Source organism: Penaeus vannamei, chromosome 27, assembly GCF_042767895.1.
Source record: "Penaeus vannamei isolate JL-2024 chromosome 27, ASM4276789v1, whole genome shotgun sequence".
NCBI classification, from domain to species: domain Eukaryota; kingdom Metazoa; phylum Arthropoda; class Malacostraca; order Decapoda; family Penaeidae; genus Penaeus; species Penaeus vannamei.
The window spans coordinates 12,175,168-12,190,167 of NC_091575.1; the positions used below are offsets into that span (position 1 = coordinate 12,175,168).

General features: G+C 45.8%; 1 protein-coding gene across 1 annotated transcript in view; it reads left to right on the plus strand.

Annotated features, from left to right (window-relative positions):
* LOC113802931 (zinc finger protein rotund) overlaps positions 1–15,000 on the plus strand; it is a 616,373-nt gene that overhangs the window by 600,422 nt on the left and 951 nt on the right. Inside the window, exons 6-9 of the mRNA XM_070140823.1 lie at positions 10,913–11,097; positions 12,664–12,793; positions 13,122–13,289; positions 13,559–15,000. The exon at positions 13,559–15,000 is cut by the window's right edge and continues 951 nt beyond it. Coding sequence (XP_069996924.1) covers positions 10,913–11,097; positions 12,664–12,793; positions 13,122–13,289; positions 13,559–14,580 — 1,505 coding nt within the window. The 3' untranslated portion in view covers positions 14,581–15,000. The remainder of the gene's footprint in view (positions 1–10,912; positions 11,098–12,663; positions 12,794–13,121; positions 13,290–13,558) is intronic.

A 15,000-nucleotide genomic window follows, 5' to 3' on the forward strand; every position in this document is an offset into this window, starting at 1 on the left:
GAGTAGGTAGAGGGACAAGGGGGAAGGAGCATAGACATGGTGGCAATGAAGAGGGAGGGGAGGGAGGGGGTGTGGTGGGGTGTTGCGAGGGGGGTAGGGGGTTGGGGGTGGAGAGGGTTTCTCTTTTATGCTTCCCAGTAGCTCCCCCTCCCTCCCGCTGCTATGCTTCTATTATCTTCGTTGGTGTTTATGCAACGATCGTATCCATCATTTTCAACATTATTATTTTTATCCATTTTTTCTCTTCCACGCATTTTTTTCTCTTTCTTCTTTTCTTTCTTTCCTTCTTTCCTTCTTCTCCATCGTCTTCTGCTTTGCATTCCTCCTCCAAGTTATTCGTTTTTATTTCTTATTTCCAACATCACAATTCTTCACCACGAATATTCAACTACAGCTGACGCCATCACCATACCACAAAAATACCATAGTAATCATACCGGTAATCACACGAGCTGCACCATACTTCATCACAAAAGCCACACTACGTTAGCACTACACTTCATCACTAGCACTACACATCATAACTAGCACTACACTTCACAACTAGCACTACACTTCATCACTAGCACTACACTTCATCACTAGCACTACACTTCATCACAAAAGCCACACTTCATCACAAACACTACACTTCATCACAACCCCTCCCCCTCCCCTCCTGTCCTCCCCCTCCCCCTCCAGCAACCCCGCGATCAAAGCGCTCCCAGATGACCATGTCTGATCGATCCCAAGTAATTAGCAACATTAATTAGACGGCGGGGCATTTGCATATTGTTACTGGTGGTGATGTAGAGGAGGCCGGGGGAAGGAACCGAAAAGAACCGAGTGGAACCGAATAAAACCGAGCTGAGGAAGAGTCGGGTAAGAATGAGTCGAATGAGACGAGACCGAACGCGTCCGAATCGAGTGAACGGATCCGGACGAATCCGAACCGAACCGAGGGAAGGGAACCGAACCGAATGAAACGAAAAACTGGGCAGAACCGAAGAGAACCACAAAAGAGATAAATTTTAAAAAAATAAACCAACCATATCAACAAAGACAAAAAAAAAATGAGCGAACGAAAGCAATCTCGGACGATTTTCTTTTTTTTTTCTCTCTCTCTCTTCATTTTCTTTTTTAATAGACGATCATCGCTTGGTGGTGTGGTGTCTTCCCACGGGTGCACGGCAGAACCACTTTGTTTATGCTGCTGCTCGCTTGAAATTTAAAAAAGGGGGGGGTATGGACGGTGGAGGGGGGTTGGGGGAAGGAGGGGGAGAGGTGGAGGGGGGTTGGAGGGAAGGAGAGGGAGAGGTGGAAGGGGGTTGGAGGGAAGGAGGGGGAGAGGTGGAGGGGGGTTGGGTGGAGGGGAAGAAAGGAGGGGGGGAGAGAGGGAGGTCTACCCACCCCTTCCCTCATCCCCCTCTCCCTTCCCCTCTTCTTATTTATTTACTTATTTATTTCCATTTACTGCGATGCGTCGAGGGAAGTCTCCAGAAGGAGCATTTAAATATGACCGTAGAGGATCGTGTGTCTATTTCCTTTTTATTCTTATTTTTTATCCCCTCTTTTGGATTATATAATTCATTCGAAAAGGGCAGTGAGAGTAATCGCACCGCTTATTAAAATGCGAATTCTCTCCAGTGGGGAAGAAATTTTCCTCGTCTGATCTTTGCTTCTTCTGCTATTTTTTTTTTCTCCTTTTTCTTCTTCTTCTTCTTCTTCTCGTTATCATTATTATTAGTGTCCTTGTTATTATTATCATAATCATTTATCATCATTTTTATTATTATCATTGTTGTTAATATTATTACTATCAAAGTTATTATTGTTGTTGTTTTCCCGTTCAATCTCTTTCTCTATGTTTTTATGTCTTTGTCTGGCAGCACCTTTTTATTCCCCCTCTCTCTCATTCTCTCTCTTTCTCATTCTTTCTCTCTCTCCCTCCATCCTCTCTCCCCCTCCTTCCTTCTCTCCCTCCTTCCTCCCTCCCTCTCCTTCCTTCTCTCCCTCCTTCCTCCCTCCCCCTCCTTCCTTCTCTCCCTCCTTTCTCCCTCCCTCTCCTTCCTTCTCTCCCTCCATCCTCCCTCCCCCTCCTTCCTTCTCTCCCTCCTTCCTCCGTCTCTTTCTCCTTTTTCATTCCTTTTTCATCGTCAATATTTGCGACCTAAGCCGAGTCTCCCGCTCAGCCCAAGCCTTGTTCTAGCATGTGTATAGATACCCGGTCAGATAAGGGCAGAGCTGTACAATACAACGGTCCCGCGGCGATAGCAGTCTCTGACTTCTACCGGCAGCTAGATATGGCCGCTCTGCATTCAGACAATAATCACTTTTTCGTCACCTTAGATTAAATTGCTGCCTCTAGATTAAGGACTTTCGTGTGTGTGCTTAACGCGAGGGCCAGAGGACAACGAGCCTTATGGTGTCTCGTCAGGAAGGCTAGAATCGGAAGAGGTCCTGTTTTTGCCACGATTGTGTAGGCGCTCCGCCATTTCGGGCCTTATGCCGGGGTGTCGCAAGGGTCAAGATGCGCCTCGCCCCGACGTGCATAATAATAAGTGTTTCCCTAAATTGACGATTGGACATTAAGACATTAATTATCCAATTTAAGGAGATTCTCTTTTGATGCCGCCTGATGCTCGCCGACTTGTGTTTTATATGCAAATTAGAAAGACGCCCAAGTAAACCATGAATTCTTTACGCTGGGATGGAGTGGAAGGCAGATAGCGAACTCCCCCTCTTCCACGGTGGCCCCGCCCCCGCTCCCCCCCCCACTTATCCCCTACCCCCCCTTTTCATCCCCCCTCTCGTACGGTTCTCCGTTTTTCTTTACGCCATCTTAGTTCTCATGCTATGGTACTGTATTTCCGTTTTCTGTGAAATATATGAATCTTTTTTTTTACTATTTTTTTTTACTCAGTCTTCGTTTTCTCTCTCTCTCTCTCTCTCTCTCTCTCTCTCTCTCTCTATATATATATATATATATATATATATATATATATATATATATATATATATATATATGTATATATATATCCTTTCTGCCTTCTCTTTATCTTAAATTTCACGGCTCTCCCTCAATAAACTTTTCCCCTTTTTTGTCATTTCGGTTATTCTTTCCTATCTATCCGTCCTTTCTTTTACTTCACTTGTCCCTTCCCATCCTCTTTTCTCTGTCCATCGTCCATTCTTTATTTACCATTTTCCCATCTTTATTCCCATCCCTTACCAATCGTTCACCATTCTTCTTGTCCCTCTTCCCATCTTTAACCATCCTTATCTATCCTTTCCAATCCTTTTCTCTTCCCATCCTTCTCTCATCTCTTCCCATCCTTTCTTCATTTTTTCCATCCTTTATTTATCCTTTCCCATCCCCTTTTCCCTTCATTTATCTGATAACTCCATTCTCCCAAATTTTCTTCCATCCTAGCTGATCCACCTTCTATCCTTTTACTTCTCACCATCCTCCATCCTTTGCCATCCTCTTTCTATCCTTCCTCTATCCACTCTCTATTCCTTTCCCATCCCAGCCTACACAATGCCATCCATCGGGAGAGAGAGAGAGAGAGAGAGAGAGAGAGAGAGAGAGAGAGAGAGAGAGAGAGAGAGAGAGAGAGAGAGAGAGAGAGAGAGAGAGAGAGAGAGAGAGAATGAGAAAGAGAAAAGGAGAGAAAGAAAGAGAAAAAGAGAGAGAAAGAAAGAGTGAGAGAGAGAGAGAGAGAGAGAGAGAGAGAGAGAGAGAGAGAGAGAGAGAGAGAGAGAGAGAGAGAGAGAGAGAGAGAGAGTGAAAAGAGAAAAAAAGGATAAACATAAGCCTAATGCTATTTTATGTAGTCATGCAAACTAATATGTATTATGCTTTAAGTCGAAAATGCTACCGATGTCAAATTGATATTTTCATATGCAAATAGCATTTTTCGTTACACCATAGTATCCATTCGATATCAATATATTTTGTTCTTTTTTCAATAGGGGGGACGGGGTGGGGGGGGGGGGGAGAGCAGGGTTGCATATAATTCTCAGTTGGTCCGAATGTCGACCTCGTTATAGTGTTACCGTGTTTTTTTGTTTATTTGTCACACTTTTTTGGGTCCAGCTTGTGAACAATTCATGACAATTCCTGGCTGATGCTCTTATGTGGCTATAATGCTGATTCGCCTGTTTGTCTGCCTTGTTAATGCTGTTGTCAGTGTTGCCAGTGGAAAGCGAGTGTTGTTATTTTTTTTTTTAATATAGAGATATCATGTATTGTTTTACAATAAGGATTACGATGTTAGAGGTTTTGTTATTGGCGCTATTGGTAAACTGTACATGATAAAGAGAGTTAGAGCAATTGCACCTGTTGTGTTGTTGGTAATATTTGTAAGAACGGTTGTTGCAATTGACCAACGAATATTACTTATCTATATATTGCATTGAGTTGATTCTGATTGTATCATAATTACAGTTGTTATTGTTAGTTCATACATTATTGTTTATTATCTTAATTATTGGCAATAGTATGCTCAACATTATAAATATCATCAATAACATTATCGTTGTAATGTCAATTTATATGCTTTCGTTATGATAATTTGTTTAATTTTAGCCAAAAAAAAATATTCAGGTAATTAAGAATGTTACTGTATGTAATATCATTATAACAACACCGTTGGAGTTATTGTAGGCCTTTGTTGTACAGTAATAATACGAAAATTAATTTAAATAAAACCCACATAAATGTAAATTCAGGGAAAAATATATATGAACGCAGCAAATCGATGCTGCGATATTAATTAACAATTAAAGTTATTAGGACATAACCGATGATTGCCTTGTCCATGATAGTCTAGATGAAAATTATGATAATGATAATCAGTTTGAGTAATAAAGGTAATCTGATATGACAATGACAGCGGGAATAGTATTAGTTATAAGTATATTTACTACCATTACTACAAAAAAATGATGAAAATAAGACCAGACAATATACTGATGAAAATAAGAATGATAATAATAATAAGAATAATAACAGTGATAGTAACAATGATAAAGATATTAGCTGTGATACTGGTAGCAAGAATAATAATGATAATAGGGATAATAACAGTAATGATGATAATAGAATAATAGTAATAATGGTGATAATAACAACAACAATAATAAAATTATAGTAATGGTAAGAATAATGATAGTAATAATGATAATATAAATAGTGATAATAATAATGATAGTAATGATAAAGATAATAATAATGGCTAATTATGATAAAAAACATTATCAATAATCAAAAGAACAGACAAAGGAAAGCTGATATAACAAACACCAAAACTAAAATGAAAAATAACACCAAATAAAAACATTGAACCAAACAAAAACAAAATTAAACACTCAATTAAATTAAATGGCAAAGCGATATCAAGAATCCCTTAATTAATGAAATGAAAAAAAAATCCCTATCGTCAGCTGTGCTTATTCCCATCTTCCTCGCCTTTTGCCTCATTCCACATTCACGCTCTCTCTCCTTCCATCCAAATGTCCACATTAATTTCCACATTATTCCACATCTCTTCGCTCTAATTTCCCTTCGTCCGTTCGGGTAAAATGTGTGTTCAGATGTCTGTCTATCTGTGTATCTATTTTTATATTGATAGCTATGTATGTATCTCTATGTTTATGTGTCTGTTTGTGTATGTATTTGTCTATTTATCTATCTGTATTTCTCTCTCTTTCTCTTTCTCTCTATCCATCTATCTATCTATCTATCTATCTATCTATCTCTCTCGCTGTATATATATATATATATATATATATATATATATATATATATATATATATATGTGTGTGTGTGTGTGTGTGTGTGTGTGTGTGTGTGTGTGTGTGTGTGTGTGTGTGTGTGTGTGTGTGTGCGTGACCGCGAATGAACAAGCGCTGAAATAAACAAATAACCGGATAAATAAAAGGCGAAACAAAATAAAATAAAGCGGAAAACCCACACCTCTCCAAATCCGATCTTCCTTTTTTTTTGTCATTCCACATCCGATCTAAACGTCCTATATATCCACACGGATTCAGAAAGCATCCACCCAAACGCTGCAATGAATCGTGATTTGTTGCACCTTTTTTTTTTCTCTCTCTCTCTTTTCTTTTTTTTTCTTTTTTTTTTTCAAACAGTAGCGTAAGTTCAGCGGTCCGTTACGCTTAGGGTGGGGCCGGTGGGAGGGAGGGGGGGGTAAGGGAGAGATAGGGAAGGGGAAGGAGGAGGGGGGGGGAGAGGGGGCCGGGCGCTTGAGTTATAGCCCCTGACACACCCTAAGCCTACCCACCGCCTGCAACAATGCCATACATTTGCAACATAAAGGAAGGCCCATCTTGCAACACTGGCCTCCGCCTGAGTACGATAATGGTTCATCCCGAGAGTATTCTTGGTGGCCGCTTGAGGGAGGGGGAAGGTGGGGGGGAAGGGGAAGTGGGGAGGTGGGGGAAATGGGGGTTAGGGGAAGATGGGGGAGGGGGAAGGGAAAGAGGAAAGACTGGCTGGAAGGAATGGGGGGGAGATGAAAAGAGGGAGAGAGAGAGAGAGAGAGAGAGAGAGAGAGAGAGAGAGAGAGAGAGAGAGAGAGAGAGAGAGAGAGAGAGAGAGAGAGAGAGAGAGAGAGAGAGAGAAAAGACAGCGAATTAATCGTGGGAGAAAGAGGGAGAGAGAGGCGGAGGAGAAAACACGAAGAAAAATCCGCCACTCGACAGCGACTTCCGTCTGGCAGCGGTGTGACAAACTCATTCGTATTTGCGCTCGTTACCCACTGCATACTTCTAAGATTTCAATTGCTCCTTCCTTAATATTTATCATATTCTTTCCCCATTCTTTATGAGATGAAAAAAAGAAAATTCCGCTGCCAGTTGAGCTTGTAGTCCAGGTGGTCTCAAAAGCTCAACCTAAGAATAAAGACATTTAGATATTTGCTCTGAGTATAATGGATGTATGTAGCTTGGTATTGCTCAGCAGGAGTTTTGTTTTAGAAAAGCCACGATTTGTGTGTGTGTTTGCGTGTGTGTGTGTGTATGTGTGTGTGTGCGTGTGTGTGTGTGTGTGCGCGTGCGTGACACCAGGATGTGTGCGTGTGTGCGAAGTTCTTGCAACATAATGCTGTCCGAATTGCAACTGACGTAGGCCCCCAGACCCTCCATCTCCTTCGAGCAAAGAAGGTTTTGTTTGCTGTCGGAGGTGTTGCACAAAGAAAAGCCTAGTAAATATAAATATAACGGGACAGTGGATGTAAATACTACATAAGGGAGTTCGCCGTAAATAAAGCTGTAGGGGGACTGTTATAAATCTAACGACAGGGAGAAACTAACAGCTGTATCTAGGGTTGACCATTCTTCACATAGCTTGCCGAGGGGAACGCAGGCAGTCCCTCCCTCCATCTCCTGTGAAACTCACGTACAAACGGACACACACGAGCTTACTCATTCACTCATTCATTCATCCATTTTTTTTTATATCCACATCGGCTCACACGTATTCGCTGTAAATCACAAGCTATGTCGATCTTGTTCTGTACCCTTGTTTGTCGTGCGTTATTTTTTTTTAGGTATTTTTATTTCCCCCTCTCTCTTTCCTTCTCTTTGGCTTTCTCCCTCTCCCACACCCTCTCCCTCACCCTCTCCCCCATTCTTTCTCTCTCCCTTTCCCTTTCCCTAATCCTTTCACTCCCTCTCTCACACATCTTTTCCCTTATCCTCTTCCTCACCCTCTCCCTCACCCTCTCCCTCACCCTCTCCCTCTCCCTCTCCCTCTCACACCATCATCTCAGTGGCAGCCATTATCTCAAGTCTCTTAATGTGCCTGGTTTAGCCCGCTGTGCCTCTCCCCCTTCCTAATTTGCATATTGCAATGTTGCAGATATGCTGCTCCCCCTTCGTTGCTTTTTATGGGCCGTGACCCTTTATTTCATCCTGAATGATTATGTCATTTATGTGCAACTTCACATTTTTTTCTAATCTCGATTCGTCATTTCAGTAGTAATAAAATCGATAACGGGTTTTTGGGTTTGACGTGTTGCGTGAAATGATAAATCGTGCGTCAGTCTTAATGTTCATCGCAGTCGCTGCCTTGGGGAGGCTTCGGAGGCTTCCAGACGAGGCTTTGTGGAGGCTTGAGTCCCGCTCGGCCTCATCATGCGACTCTTCACACTCACTCATCACACTCATGCGAAGAGTGAGGCATCGGCTACTCATTTTCACGCTGTTTCGTTTCCTTCGTAGAAATCTCTTCGTTCATGGTTTTGGTTATTCAAGTCGCATGGTCTCTCATCTTTTATTTATTATTTATTCTCATGATTCATCCTAAATATTCATCACGCATTCATTCGTGCGTAACTCACGATGTATTCTAAAGCCCATTCACACTCTCATTCATCAGTCTCGTATTTGTACTCATTAAAGACCCTATTCACTCACCCACACGCCCATAACTTGTATACAAATCACCCCTTCACCCTTGCCCTCATACCCCACCCCCCCAGCTTGACCCCCCGCCCTGGCAGCTGACCCTAGACTAACCGTGTGACCTCTGACCTGGTGGCAGAACCCTCGGCGATGACCAGTATAAAAAATGACCCAGGCACTATTTGGCACTGTGGTTACAGGGAGGGTTGAGCTCGGGTGCGTGTGTGTGTGTGTGTGTGTGTGTGTGTGTGTGTGTGTGAGTGTATGCATGTGTGTGTTTTAGGGATTACTAATTCTTGTATAGCGAGACTTATAAGCCCACCGTACGCGCTTATGTACACATAACAACCAAAAAAATATATAAACAGATACACATATGTTATCATTGAACAACCCATCTATACCAAAGAATAAACACAAACACTCAAACTCGCTTTCGTACATACAAATCCACGAATAACCGCACATGAACCAACTCCGGCGTATGCAAATATCCGCATACGCACACACACCGACACACGTAACCCAAATAAACAGTACGTAGGAATGCGAAATGGCAGGTGTCGCATGGTGGAATTGTTTTAATTGGCCATAATTTGCAAAGAGTAACAGACACAGGATGGCATAAGCAGAGGCAAGCCATTCATGTTAACGTCATCCTTGTCTCTCGTGAGTACGTGAAGGATGTATATCCCGTGTCTTTTATCTCTCGTATTTTTTTAGCTCCTTTTTTTCTCCTTTCTTTTCTCTTCTGTTCTTTTGTTGGTCAAAATTTACATAACGCTCATTTCTTCTACGCATTTTTGGGTCTTTTTTGTTCATATTCTCCTTAGATCTCCAAGATTAGTATTGCTCATTTCTTGCTCCAGTCATACCTCCGCCCGACGCTTAGAAAACGCGCTCTTCTCCATTACGCAAGAAACCCAATCGATTTCCTTTACAAAAAAATGTATAAATAGTTGTGCGCAACCTGAAAAAGGGAAAAAAAATCCCAAGGCAAAATGCGCGCCCTTCTACTTCTCGTGCATACCGATAGATGGCAGGACAAGTCTGAAAGTTTTCCCGCCTTCTCCCCCTTTCGCTTCTTTGATTGGCTCTCCCCTCTGTACTTGTAGCCAATAGGAGGCCTCCTCGCTCATCGTGCTGTGCGGGAAAGTTGCATCCTTAAGCACGCTGATGATTAAGCGAGACTTTTTTTCGTTTGCGAGAATGCACACTACTGCATTTTTTAACAGGCAGTGTTTGTCAGTTAGTCTTTATTAGGGGGTTACCTATGGCTGCCTACACTCCGAAGGCTTACGTAAAGACAAATTAGTTCTTGGGGATCCAAGAAACGTCAAACTGTATATAAATCGTAAGAGAAAAAGTGTAGTCTGTCATTGATACAAGTACCCTCCTTATGAGGTAAAATATGAGAGTTTTAAAAATGTGTTTAGTACCTCATGTTGTCAACGTCTTAGGCCATTCGGCCATTTTACCCCCGGGGCCAGTGCATTCATGGCGAGGACTGGAAGTGGTCATGTGCCGAACCGCATAAGAGCTCTGTTTCGCATCTGCGTCGCTGTCTATCGAGCAATAAGTCATCCACTTCCTTTATCTTTCATCTCCTTTCACTTGGTTACAATCTTCGCTTTAGTCCTCGGCTGCTTCTCATGCTATTTATAACACCACTTTGTTCAAAGTACTCTTCGTACCCTGCGACCTCCTCCTCCTCCCCTTCCCCTGCCCCCTCCTCCTCCTCCTCTCCCCCTTTCTCCGCCTTATCAAACATCGCCCGCTTCTTCCTTCCTCCCTCCCTCCTTCCTCTTCCCACCCCCTTCTCCCTCTCCCTCTCTCTCCCTTACCTCCCTCTTGCACCCTGTCTCGCCCCACCTCCTCCGTCTCCCTCCTCCCCCCTTTCCAACCCACGCTTCCCCCCCCCCCCTCTTCCCTCTGATGCTCCTGCCTTCAAGACCTTCCCTCGACACGCCTACCCTCGCCGCGCCCTTCCCTCTCTTCCCCTCGCCCTCTCACCCCCCCCCCCTTCCCCCTCCGTCCTCGACTGACCCCTCCCACTCTGCGTCAAATATTTATTCACCATTATGAGTTGCCTTACTTAGTGTTTGCGGAAATCCTCATCTGGTCGCTGTTCCACTCGCCATCCTGTGACAGCAATCAATACTTTGTGTCTTTTCAGTAGGACCTAAATCGGACATTTTCTAATTATTGATTTTCTCTTCTTTTCTTTCCTAAATACACATTGGACACGAGTTACGGTGTAAAAAATCCCGGCCGTTTGTTTTTGTGCGTGTGTGTGTGTCGATGTACGGTTGAGTGTATGCGCGCATGCGAGTGTTTGATATATATGTTTATGTTTGAGAAAGCCTGATATAAGGCAAGTGATATGAATCTACTGCAGTTTTTACTTGAATCCTCTAAAGACGGTTAAAGGCCTTTCACTTACGATTAGAATACATTCATGCCACAAGGCTTATCTTAACCCGTGTTTCCTCTTCCCCCGCAGGTGAGCGCCCCTACAAATGCCACCTTCCGGACTGCGGCCGCGCCTTCATCCAGCTGTCGAACCTGCAGCAGCACCTCCGGAACCATGACGCGCAGCTGGAGCGCATGAAGAACCGGCCGTTCCACTGCAACATCTGCGGGAAGGGCTTTGCCACTGAGAGTTCGCTTCGGACCCACACATCTAAGGTAGAGGCCCAGGGCATGCGCGAGGTTGTCTCGGGGAGGTGATAAGGCAGTCGTTCTCGGGTTTGGGGATGTCCTTGGGAGGGGGGCAGGGTGTAGGTTCTCTGACCTTGGATGGTTTACCCATACAGCGCGGTCACACAGCACAGGCCGATGATGGACTATGGGCGTCAGAAGGTAACCATGGATTCTCTTTCTAAAAGGCTGAATGCAGGGTTTCTCTCTGATTTGCTGTGGTTCATCATCGACTGGTTGTGTTGCGTCATTATGGATTCGGATTCTCCAGCTCCTGATCGCTTGCCCCAAATTATCATAGGTGGACAGGACAGTTTTGGCTGTCCACACTCCTCACTAAATTTTTCAGTCCCTGCATGATACTAATTCTATGGGCGGAGTCAGTTGCCACGAGAGAGGAATATGGATTTTATATTCAAGGTCTTGTCTTCACTTACCATTTTCTACTCTGTCAAGATCATTAATTGCTATGGTTTCTCTTAATTAAAACAGAAGCCTGGAATAGCGATCATATTTTATAAACATTAACGACTTCTGTCTTATATTCTTTATGCTAAGTATATATTTGCATGTCATGGAATCATACTTTACTCTCATACTTTTGGTAATTTTAAGTGCAGTACCTTGTAAGGCTTTCTGTTTTCCACATTTCAAAAAAAATGTGAATCTTCCACGTACAAGTATATCTTAAAAATTAGAGACAGCGACTATGTGCCAGTAACGTTGTTCAATATTTGTCTCATAAATGGAATTTGCATACACAACTGTGATGATATGCTGACGATCAGCCGTTATAGAAATAAATCAAAAGGTATACTGAGAGATAAGTTGGGTCCCATATATAGAAATGTGAAGCCATAAGAATAGGGACCAAAATTCATAGACACAAGATTGACAGCTATAGTAGATTTAAGATCAAAATCAGTTTGTAATGACGAGAGAATTATAGCATTAACATCGCTCCGGTAACTCAGCGCCGCCAAAATAAGAACTTTAACTTAGCATAACTTAGTGTGTTTTCGTCGTAGGTAGTGGAGGTAGGCAGGTGTCAGGTGTGATCTTTAGGCTATCATGTGGATGCTTGGGAGAGAGATATTTTCATAGGCACTGCTGCTTTTGCTTGTGAATGCTTTTGTTTGTAATTTTGGTGTAACGTCTGGGTAACGTGAGCTGCGTGGTATGAAGCACTGTTTGGCATTTGTGTTTAACTTGTGAATATGTCTAATATTTTGTCACTGGGTGTAAGATGAGACAGCGCGAGTGTGAGTGAGCCGTGTGCTTGGTGCAAGCATGGTAGCGCACAGTGTGAGTATCAGTGTTGAGTAGGCAAGAGTGCCGGGGCAGGCCAAAGCCTCACTTGGGTGGTCTCTCTCCCACAGCACGCGGCCCTGGTCGGCGGCCCCAACGCTGTCAATTGCCCTCAGTGCCAGAAACTGTTCATGAATGGCGAGCAGCTGATGGAGCACATGAAGTATACGCACAGAGACCCGAACGCCTCGGGAGTGGCAGGTTAGACGCTTCTTTATTCTATCTTTTGTCATTGTCTCCATACAGCACGCCGTCCACATCGGCGGGCCTAACGCCGTCCACTGCCCCCAGTGTCACAAGTTCTTCATGAACGGCGAACAGCTCATGGACCACATGAAGCTGGTACACAAGGACCCCAACGCCTCAGGCGTCGGAGGTAAAGCCGGGGAAGTTGGATGGGCGTGCAGGCGGTGCGCTCCCACTCCGCAAGGGGATCACTAGTCATAGAGTGCATGCCTATAATGAATCATAAGTGAACATACGTAGCATTAAGCATTTATGTCATTCATTTAAAGCACCTGATCTAATCATATATAAAAGCATTTGATTCTCCAAATTCTAAGCAGTTATCAATATGCAATGAATACTCAAACTTTGTAGTAGGCTTAGCTTAAGGTGCACTTTGTGTCACACGCCTGTCAGTTGTCGTAACTTGTGACACACTCGGCTGACTCTCGGTGCTGACGGCGACTCTTGTCTTGCAGCGAAGCGTCGCACGGCCTCCCACTCGTGCCCCGTGTGCGGGAAACACTACGTGAATGAGGGCAGCCTCCGGAAGCACCTGGCATGTCACCCCGAGACCTCGCAGTTCACCTCCTCACTCAGGATGTGGCCCTGCTCCGTGTGCCACGCTGTCTTCACCCACGAGTCAGGTGAGTAAGGCCTCGCGGTGCTCGTGCTTTCGGCGAGGCCCGACGTGGACTTGCCGAGATTTATGTTGGGATTTCGTTTTTAGTTTGTCATCATGTGACGGATGATTAGCTATCAGAGCCTCCTTTTTTAGCGTTGTATGATCCACACGTAAGACGATAAGTCACGGAAGAAACCTTGTTTTAAACCCCGTGGATTTCCCATGCATGTGAGCGCCGCCCCCAAGCGGCGTTCGTCCCAGCAGCGAGAGTGACGCCCCTTTTGCCCGCAGGTCTCCTGAACCACATGGAGCACATGAGGATGGACCCGAAGCACCAGTTCGCCGCCCAGTACGTCCTCTCCCGAGCCGCCGCCGAGCGACGCGAACGAGAGAGCATTCTTGGCCTGGCCCAAGTCGGCCTGCAGGGCGGAGGCAATCACATGGGCATGGGCATGGGCATGGGGATGGGCATGGGCATGGGAATGGGCATGGGAATGCCGCACCAGATGCAGCACCAGGTTCAGCACCAAGCGCCGATGTCCATGGCAGCCTCCCCGTCCACCCAGAGCGACGCCTCCTCCCGGATGTCGACGCCTGCGGAGAAGTTGGAGTCCGGGATCGGCCGCATGCCTTCCCCGTCGGACGCCCTGCGCTCCATATCCAGCCACCATGACGTCATGAACCACATGCGCCCGCACCCCACCGACAACATGCGCGCCATGATCAGCCAGAGCCAGGCAGAGCTCGTCAAGTCCACGCTAACATCGCAAGCCGAGAGCATCCGCAACGCCATGGCCTCGCAGGCTGAAGTCATCCGTTCTCTCTCCAACCACCAGCACGGACTGCAGCCATTGCAGCAGACGCCGCAGCAGCAACAACAGCAGCAGCAGCAGCAACAGCAGCAGCAACAACAACAGCAGCAACAACAGCAGCAGCAGCAACAGCAGCAGCAACAACAGCAGCAGCAGCAGCCGCCGCAGCCGCAGCCCAGCGGCCACCAGGCCCCCGAGTCCATGGGGTCTCCCCAGCCGGACATGCGTGACATGCGTGACCTTCGCATGGGCGGCGGAGGCATGGAGGCGGCCCTGCGGACCGCGCAGGCGGAGGCGGCGTTGCGGCTAGCGAACCACGAGGGCCGCCCGTCGCCGCAGCACCAGGGCGAGGTGACCGACGCCCTCCGCCTTCAGGAAATGCGAATGGAACACGCTCTTCGCCTCCACGGCGACCCGCGAGCACTGCCCACCTCCCTCCCCGGCCCCCTGGGGTTCCCCCTGGCCCCGCCTCAGCACCAACCGCAGCAGCAGAGCGCCTGAACACAACTCCCGCCCCCCGCCTGGGAGCAAGCCCTTCTGCCCCCCGCCTGGGAGCACCGCCCCCCGCCACTCGCCTGTACTAGTCCTCTGGTGAACGTGTCATGACTGTACGTCTGTCTGTCACATCGCCTTGGTTCCACCTTTGTTCTGTTGTGTTGTCGTATTTTTAGCTGTGATAAAACGAGATAGTTCCTGGCAGGAACTATGTATTAATTTAATAATCACTTCTCTGTGTTAGTTCCTTGAGTTGTTGTTGTTAATCAAGGGTGCTGAGCGTGGAGGTCTCGGCAAGGCCTGGGGGTCCACGCACGCCTGGGGGCCCTCTGGCCGCTCCCCGCCAGAACACCGCCACCGTGGCCGACACGTCCCAGGCGCTCCGATGGTCGCCCTCCCGACAGTTCCTCAACAGTTACTTTAAGT